General features: G+C 30.7%; 1 protein-coding gene across 1 annotated transcript in view; it reads left to right on the top strand.

The window, feature by feature from the left end:
- The window catches only part of LOC107451808 (AFG3 like matrix AAA peptidase subunit 2), a 42,983-nt gene extending 36,872 nt beyond the window's left edge, over positions 1-6,111 (top strand). The window contains exon 17 of the mRNA XM_016068035.4: positions 4,305-6,111. Coding sequence (XP_015923521.1) covers positions 4,305-4,514 — 210 coding nt within the window. The 3' untranslated portion in view covers positions 4,515-6,111. The remainder of the gene's footprint in view (positions 1-4,304) is intronic.
- Positions 6,112-9,885: the final 3,774 nt, after the last annotated feature.

Here is a 9,885-nt window from a genome sequence, read left to right as displayed (position 1 = left end):
TTATGTACCTTTTTAGGTCAATCTTAAACTCAAATTTTATCTTTTTTTAAACAGAACAGTTTTGGAATATGAATTATTAAAATAATTATATAATGAATTAATTATTATTAATTTTTAATTTATAGTACCATCAAAATAAACATTAAATCTTTAATATTAAAATTATGAGGTAAAACTTTATTATTACTGAGGATTACTGAAAATCATTATAAGTTATGTGTGATTATTACTGAAATCATAATTTTCAAGTTGGCATCTCTGGCAGTCCGCATGTGCGTCTACTGAGTTGGATTCGGTGAGATAATTGCACTCTGCTGCATTTTACAAGATATTTTCAATTTCAGGCTTCATTTTCCACCCTCTGATATCGAACAGAAAAATAATCTCTTGATCATTTTATAATGGCTGATATAATAAAGAAAAGAGTTCTTTGTTAGAAACTAGTTATTTTATCATGATCATGTAAAGTCTTTGAAAATTACTTTGCATTTTGTCGATGTATATAGTACTTAAAAATATTTTTGAGTGCTTAAAAGGTACTTATTTACTGTTGAAAGATTTGGCTGTGCACCCTGATGAACTTAATTTTCTCTCTCTTTGTGTTCTATGTCCTTTCTTCTGTGTGAATGTAACCCGCCCTCTAAATGTGTTTGTGGTTGTATGACGTGGGCAGCGCTACTCCACCACCGTGGATTAGCCACAGGTGCCCACTGGGTAACAATAAGAGAGTAGCAATTCTGTCATTTCTGAGCTCAATGGGAAATAGATCCAAGTGCCTCCCATTAAAAAAAATCTTTTCTATATATTGAATAGGCTGGGTCAAAAAATAACATTTGTATTTTAAAATGCTGTAGAGTGAAAAAAATATGCCTCTCTCGAAAAAGTGGATTAAAAATTTTTTGATATCTTCTGGACACATTCAAAATTCATAAAAATTTAGAAAATAGATAATTTTTCTTACATTTTTTAATCCGACTTAAAATAGTTAAATAGAGCTGCTGCAGCTAAATTTTCTTATTTCGTGTTTTTAAAAAGTGAAATAAGTCATATCTTTTTTATTTCAATGGCATGATGAGGATGGCTCCTTGTTTTTATCATTTGTGGCTTGTTTTTATCATTGTGAAATGGCACAAAAGAAATTAAAGAATATAATTATTAAGCAGACTTTGGCACTCAACTGAGCCCTGACAGAATTTTCTACAGAGAGCAATCTATTGAAAACATATATCTTTTTTATCAATGCTGTTTTTGAAAGAAATTTAGATTGTATATTGAAACAAATACCAAATTCACGCATTTTTTCCCAAGAAACTGGAACAGTAGGGAAAAAAAAATTTAAATGCTTATCCAAAAAAGAATCTATCCCTGTAGTGTCTAATACTGTTTTTTTTCTTCAATGTTGCAGCAATGTTTTCAATGTTGTATTGTATTTTGTTAACAGGTTTTTTTTTCAATTTCTCAGAATAATTGAACTAAATTTATGCATAGTTTAATAATTTTATTAGCTGCAGTTAGCCACCTACAATATGAATGTGACAAGAATTGTTTTGTTACATGTGCAGTTGTATGAAAATGCATGCACATTTTATTATTTATTTTTGCAAATATATGTGATGGCACATTTACAAGCAGCAACAAAATTTAAACATCTTCTGTTTAAATAAATATGTGTTTATCGCAATTTTATGAATTTTTCATGTTATAGAATTGGATATTTGATAAATAAATTTCCAGTTGTTCTCGGTTGGGCCACAAAAAAAATTATTAATCGAAAAAATTTTTTTGACTCAACCCAGACTGGAAAATCTAAGTTTTTATTTAAGTCTTGTGGCTAAACATAGGAGGGATTTCTACAAAACCCCAAATATATAAATGTTTATTAAGGGGAAAATATTAAAATCACATTTAAAACTCCCCTGAAATTACTTTTAAACTTGAAAGTAAAATGAATAGCCCTTAACCGCTGTATTCATTATCATAATCAGCATTGGCACGACAGTCCTTTGTGAGCCTGGGCCTTCCTCAGAAACTTTTCCCATTTTGCCCCTCCCAGCAATTGATTTCCAGTTCTTTACTTTTAGGATGGCCATCTCTTTTTGGGCCTTCCTCTTGGCCTTTTATTGGAGGGGTTTGCATTAAAGACCCTTAATGCTGTTCTTCCTGGACTCATTCTCACTACATGCCCGGCTACTTAGTTTAATAGATTTAATGATATCATGACTATTAGAGATCTTATATATTTCAAAATTATATCTTTTTATCCAGTTGTTGTTATCAAGGATAGCGCCAAAGATGGTTCGTAGGACCTTCCTTTCGAAGGTTGCTGATAACTTCGCTTCCCTTTTTGTTAAAGTCCATGTCTCTGAAGCATAAGTCAAAACTGACTTGATTAATTAATCCTTATAAAGTAAAATCTTCGTCTTTCTTTTTCTTAAGTGAGATTTCAATAATGATCTTAAACCATAGAAGCAGCGATTGGCTGTGATTATTCTTTTTCTGATTTCATAATTAAATGTCATTTTGATAGTTTATTTCTAATCCTAGATAAGTAAAAAATTTTACAGATTCAAATTTAAAAGAGTCTCTTTCAAACATTTTAGGGATGGTTTCCATTGTACCACAATACATATATTTTGTTTTCTCCACATTCACTCTTAAGTTCATTTTTCTAGCTGATTTTTCCTGTGCCAAAAATTTTTCACTCAGTGCAGTCCTAGATCTTGCGATGATGTCTATCCGCACTGATTTATTAAATATAAACCTATAGTATTTATGCCAGCATCTCTAATAACTTTTTCTAAGGCTATGTTAAATGGAAAACATGCTAATGCATCTCCCTGTCTAACTCCATTATAAATTTCAAAAGAGGTTTTAAGTTCCCCCTGAATTCGTACCGTTGAAATGGTTTCAGTGAGTGTGAGCATTACAAGTCTGAATAATTTTGATGGAATATTAAAATCAGATAGGGTCTTAAATAGCTCAGTCCTATTAATACTGTCATCTGCGCCTAAAAATCCTCAAATAAATGATGGGTCTCTATTCCAAATTCTCTACATTTCTCCAAAGTTTGTCGTAGGAGGAAGATTTGGTCAACTGTGGACCTTCCTTTGCGGAAGCCACACTGATAATCACCAATGACGCTGTCTACAATGGGAGACAGGCGTTCAAATAGGATATTTGAGAAGACCTTACAGGCAAGGCATAACGGACTTATTCCTCTATAATTGTGACTGTCCAATGCATCCCCTTTTTTATGTATTGGACATAGAATACTCCAATTATGTGTAACTGTAACTTCCATTCAGTAGGCAATATCTCTCTCTCCCAACTACATAGAATAATTTTCTAGATGTTGTTTACATGTATTCATTATTGTATCTCTCAATATTTACTTCTTTTTTTTGATCAATTTTCTTCTTTGAGCATAAGGTTATTTTTTCTGCACTTTAAAAAAAAAAATTTTTTTTTTGGCCCAACCCAGAACAACTGGAAAGTTTTTATTTAAGTCTTGTGGCTAACCATAATAGGGATTTCTACAAAACCTCAAAGATATAAACTTTACAGGAAGTCGAAATTCCAACTATTATCTTAAACATTATTCTAATTTTATTCTAACAAACTTTTATTTTTTTCTCTGTGAAGCTTTTTTTCGTATGACCCAGTAGAAAATGTTCTCATAATGAAAATAGCTTTTCGTGCTAGTACTGTTAAATGCATGTTTTTATTAATTTCAAACTGAAATTTAATTATAGACAATGATTTTTATGGATTATGAATTTGGATAAAATTTTAAGCCGAAAATTTTATAATAGCAAAATTGTTTTTGAATATAGGGGGGAAAATATATCGAAAATTAACCAGTCATAAATGATTTTTATCTGTAGTGACAATTTTTGAAAATATTTTCTTACTTTACCATATTTTTCTGTTGATTTTTTAATATAATTTTAAATTTTCTCAATTTATAGACTAAATTTTCACAAAATAGGTACCTCTTAAAAAAACCTAGGCAGATCTCTGCCAATGTGTCTTTATTGTGCCTGTTACATCATTGTTGTTTCTCATGCTATGTTTCAAAATGGTATCTTCAAACAAAACATTATTTCTTAACCATGACAAGTTTTTTTTTTATGCCTTATTTCAAGTAAAAAATATTAGTTTGTATTTTACTTGAATTTAAGCTGAAAATACACAGAAAAATATATGTCCATTTTAATAGAATATTGTAAAAAGTCTGTTTTAACGATGAAAATTTTTGTGACAAGTCCATTAATTCTCCTAATAGGATCCAATGTATTTTTCAGGTAGCACTTCGACTGCTGGACAAAGAAGTATTGAGCAGAGATGACATGATTGAACTTTTGGGACCAAGACCTTTCAAAGAAAAATCCACTTACGAAGAATTTGTGGAAGGAACTGGTTCTTTTGAAGAAGATACTACCTTACCCAAAGGATTACATGACTGGAATAAAGATGCCCCACCCCCTAAAGACACAGCGCCATCTAGTACTTAGGATTTATAAATTGTTGTGATATGGATGTACATATTTTCAAAAGAGTTTTCTTCAGAACTGTAATATTTATTCAATTCCATCGTTCTTACAGGGTGGCCCGTAATAAAACTTAGTGAGGTTTTTATAAAAATTTGTTAATTTTTAATTCCAACATAATTAAGCTAAAGTTAAGAAGTTTTCTTTTTACCTTATGTAACCAGCAGGCCACACAACATTTATGTTTTTCGATTCTTATTACCTCAGACAGGCCATATACGTTGATACTTTTGCTTAATTAATGCGTTTATGCTCTTAGGATTTTATTTTCTTTGTTACTTACTTTTGGTTTCGTAACTTTTATGACATTAAAATGTTGATTTATAAAGTAATTCGTGTAATCGACATTATTTTGATAAACGTTACCAAACTAAAACTAAGTTTACATTTGACAAGAAAAAAGAATGCAAAGTACAACATATTTTCAAAATCAATACAAATTCTGTCCTATAAGGATAATATTGACATCATTTTAAAAACTGTTTGCACATTAAAAAGGTTTTCCTTTCTTTAAAGTGAGCTGCCAATAGTATAGGTTTAATCATAAACAGAAAAATACCAAATATATGTCTGCACTAAGTAATGAAATCTGCCGTGAATCCTATTTGGAAATTGGTTCTCGCAAATTTCAGGTTGTTTTTAGTTTTTTTAGTTCTGTAGTTACAGCTTACATTAGCATAGTCAAAGAGAATCAAAGTCGTTCAATCTATGCAAATAAAGCTTTTTATGGGCTTAAACAATTTTTTAAATCTTCACTACTATGAAAAAATACTAAATTGTTTAGTATATAAAGCATTCATTCAACCAATGTTTATTTATGTATCTAGAACCTGACCAAATTTGGATCGAAAAAAAGAAAAACAGCCATTATTGAGAGTAAAGTTTTTTTCAGCTATTTATGGTGAAATAGAAATCAATAATGTTTAGAGAAGAAGACATAACTTTGAGCTTTATGAAAATCTATAGAGAGCTAGTTGTTGTTAAGTTCATAAAAATAAAACCTGGGCAGTTCATATATTTAGAATGGATGATGATTCCAAATGAAAAATAATTATTTTTCCTTAACTACTAATTAAGTAGAAAACGGGGTAGACCAAGATTGAGAGAGGTGGAGTTTGTGGAAAATGATTTCCTCGCTATCCAGGAAGGAAACTGACGCACAAGTGTCAAAACGAGTAGAATGAGGAATGAGCAGAATGTTGATGCAGTGGTGCAGAGTTCAGATGAAGGCACTGGCTCACTCTGAGCTGTCTAGGCAAATGTGATGTTGTCGAATTATGATGAATGTTGAATTATAAAAATTGCAAAATTATTCATACAATTAAGTTCTCACAGAAAAATGATTCATAACTTAGGAATAAAGAGAAAAGATTGCTTCTTAGGTTTTCAATCGTTAAAACCAAGTAAATATTTAAATACTTAGATTATAGGCAATACTTGGAATTGCGAGGTTATAGTTCATGAAGTTCTTGCCGTTACAGTCTATAATACAATTAAAGTGTGTGATGGAATTTTCAAAATTTTATTATGTTCGGTCAAGTAAAGTACTGCTAATTTGTTATTTCTATTATTTATTTGAGGTTAGTATGTTTATTTAGTAATTAGTGTTTGAATGAATTAATTTTTAATCACCTTTTGAAAAATCAGTTGCAAATAATTTGTTGTTACTAAATTAACCCTCATCGGAGCTTATTGGTTACCCTGTAAACGATTGACAGTGTAATTAGATTTTTGATTATGTGTAGTCAAACATCAGAATCATAAAGTCATTAAGTTTAGTTACTGTAAATTATTTCAATTTTGTTTTCTTTTTAAAGAAAATAAAAATTTGACAAAACATTACAAATTACGTTAATTAGTTTTTATCTTCGTGTTAAGGTTTTAAAATTTTTCTCATATTGCGTCATAATGTGTTACTTTGTGATGTAATATATTTCTTTAACATTAATTTTGACAATCACAAATCAAGTTGAGACAAGAACAGCTACAATGGATGCACATAGCTGTTACCCTGACTGATTTCAGAATCGCCAAAATTCAGATAGATTAAATAAATTATAATAAGGAAAACAGGGTTCCTTAAAAACTGCTTAATCTTTATTTTGGAAAATAAGGGCCCTTAAAAGTACTTAATTTTGGTACAAGGTTTTTATAAAGTTCTTAATTTTTTACCGTCACTATAGTTGATAGGAAACAATTTTTCAGTTCAATTTTTTAAAACAAAATGTCGCTCTTTTGTCACTTAGAATTGGACCATGCATCAAGGGTAAAAGCATTTTAGAGAGACAAAAATTAATGGGGGGAAGACTACAGGCAAGGGGAAGAAAGCACATCATTTCATTAATATATTCTGCTTTTGCCTAGAATGATACTCTATGAGGAGAGTGAACATTCTAAAAGACGAAAATAGTGTGGGCAAAGGGGATACTGCACATGGAAGAGATAGTGGTTTTTTTTTTGGGGGGGGGGCAGTTTTAGAGTACCTAAATAGAAAACCCACACTAACCTTCAAAATTTACAGAATTCAGGAAATTCAGTTCTACTGGTAACACGTCTGCTTAAAGAAATGAAGTAAAACGCTAAGAAAGGAAGTATCAGAAAAATTTTTTGAACTAGAATCTATAACGAAAATTTCCTGAAATCTTGAAGAAATCAATAAATTTGCATAATATTTCAATGTGTTTTGGTATCTATTTATAATTTGTTTTGTTGCATTGTAAAAGAATTTTAAAGTTTTTGATTGCTATACTTTTATTTTTTAAGGATAAGCAGATGGTTACATAAAAATTTAAGTCTACTCAACTAAAAGGTTGTTAGATTTTAATAATCATTTTATTCAGTTAAAATTGTTACTTAATATATTGCTTTTAATTTTTGTTCAATTTTTGGTTGCTTTAAAATTAGTTCATGTGTTTCGACAGAATGTTTAGTAACATTATGTAAAGTTAATTCCTAATAACTGGTTTAGCTGGAAATAATTTTGTTAAAGTTCATCATAAAAGCAAAACAAATTTGCTGGTCTAGTAGCAAAATATAAAAACTTTTTGTAATATTTTTTTCAATGTTTTTGCCAAATTTCTTTTTACTCTTTTTTTTTTTTTTTTAAAATATACATGAAAAAAATTGCAAATCTTAATTTCTGCACTTAATTTTACTATTCAATTTCTATGAAATCATTAAAAATGAAATACAGATTAGTTTCATACGTTAATTTTTATTATTTGAGATACGTTAACTTTTGACAATCTGAAAACGTTTTTTAAAAAACCTGACCCTGATTTGCAAAAATTGCCTGTTCTTTCTTTGGCAGCCCCTGTTAATTAATACAATCATATCAGTGCTTATATTCTAATTAAATTGTTTTCATTATTTCTTCTTTTTATTGATATTTTTTTTAGAAAGTTCCTTAATTTTTTCCAAAAAAAGTCCTTAAAAGTGCTTAATTTTTGCTTTGTTAAAAGAGTGAGAACCCTGAAAAAAAGAGGATATATATATATATATAAATAATTTTTTAACCGTCCTTGAATAGGGGACCCAATTTTGGGTTTACGGCTACTAATGTTCAACTCCCTATCCTTGTAATTTTGAACCAATCCAGAAGACAAAGAAACTCCTGGATCAGTATCCCCAGAGGTATGATTTGTTACGGGAACATGGCAGACTTTGTGACTCGACAGATTTAACGTGCATCAGTCACCATTTACTACACGAGGAGTCTTCGGCCAACGGGGATCGAACTGGCGCCCTCTTGGACATGGACACAGTACCCTACCAACCAGGCCAATGAATAAAGTATTGGGAGAAATATGCCTTCATGGAGTACTTTTTGAGGGAACTAACCCGCATTGGCGTTACATGGGGAGGAAAACAGCAAAAACCTCCCACGGTTAGCCAGACGGCAAGGTTAGTCTAACCCATGATCCATATGCCACTGAGAATATCGAGCGAGTTGGGTGCGGAGTTCGTTCGTATCGACCAGCCATCGCTGGAATTAAAGCCCTGGTTCACCTCATTGGAAGGCGAACGCTCTGTCTCCTGAGCCACCACGTCTCTATATAAATCATTAGAAGTACAGTACACTCTCGATTATCCGTGCTCATTCCAGAGTCACACGAAAAATACAAAGAGAAACATTTTAAAGATTAAAAAAATTTTTATTCATGAAGTTATAACACTACCACATTTTTGGAAGCAATATTCGTTAGTGGATTGAAGTATATCGAATATCAGCAGCATGGTCAAAGGTAAAATCGTCTACTTTATCACGATGTTGGAGAAAGATAATATCGCTTGATGAGCAATCTTTTTCAGATGTTCAAGAAAAATATGATAACAATATTCTAGAATAAACAAAAGAAATCTGAGGTTTCGAAATTCTTGACGAAGAAGATTGGTTTCAAAGTGATGCATGTGAGCCTGTCTTCCAGTATTTGACAGATGAAGACATCGTTATGTAGTTAAATCAAATAGTGATGATAGTAACTGATGCAGAAGATGTAGTAAATGAGGGAAATACAATTTCTATTTCTGCTGCTCCGTGGAAATTTTATTAGATTATATGGGAGGATTTGATTACGGTGACATTGATGCGGTTCGTAAAACATGTGTATCAATATATGACGAAGACGCATTACACAATTTTTTAGAAGAAAAATTCCTAGTTTGATGTTATGCAGCATGCAAATATCAGTAATTTTTATATTTTTTGTACTGATATTGATTTTTTTCTCTAATTAAAAGAGTTTTCGGATTATCCGTGTTTTTCGATTCTCCGTGCTCCCTGTCCCGGTGATTAACCCGGATAATCGGGAGTGCACTGTATTAATAAAATCAATCGCCAGAAACGGGTAATTATAAATAAAGGATAATTATTAATCTAAACTGAGAGAGAAAGGATACGCTCAATGTGAGGGAAGAAGATAATCATTTAAAGCAGACAATGATAACTAAAAAAGTTCTTTCACGCTTCAGAAAGGATAAGCACAAAGAGTAGTATGACACTGAATGCTTTGAAGATGATATCAATTTAGCCTCATTATGAAAGAATATTTATAAATTTATACGCATAGTTACAAATTCGTAACAATATGAAACATTGGCGAAAAATATCAGCATAGTTAGGACAATCGAACAACTTCTAGCTTTTCTAAGAATATTGTGTAAAATGTTTTTATTTATTTCATTTTAATTTTTATATTGATTTTATTCGTATACTTCTTAGAAAGTGGAAAATCAGCGCTGAAAGGGAGAGAAAATTTTTAAAATAATTTCTTCAGAGTTTTTGAATGGCACGAGTAAAATTTTATTAAACAGACCATTGAACCCCTTTTATGTT

This window comes from Parasteatoda tepidariorum, chromosome 4 (assembly GCF_043381705.1).
Source record: "Parasteatoda tepidariorum isolate YZ-2023 chromosome 4, CAS_Ptep_4.0, whole genome shotgun sequence".
In the NCBI taxonomy this organism is placed as follows: domain Eukaryota; kingdom Metazoa; phylum Arthropoda; class Arachnida; order Araneae; family Theridiidae; genus Parasteatoda; species Parasteatoda tepidariorum.
The sequence above is the reverse complement of the archived record's forward strand: the minus strand, read 5'-3'. Positions and strand labels throughout refer to the sequence as shown.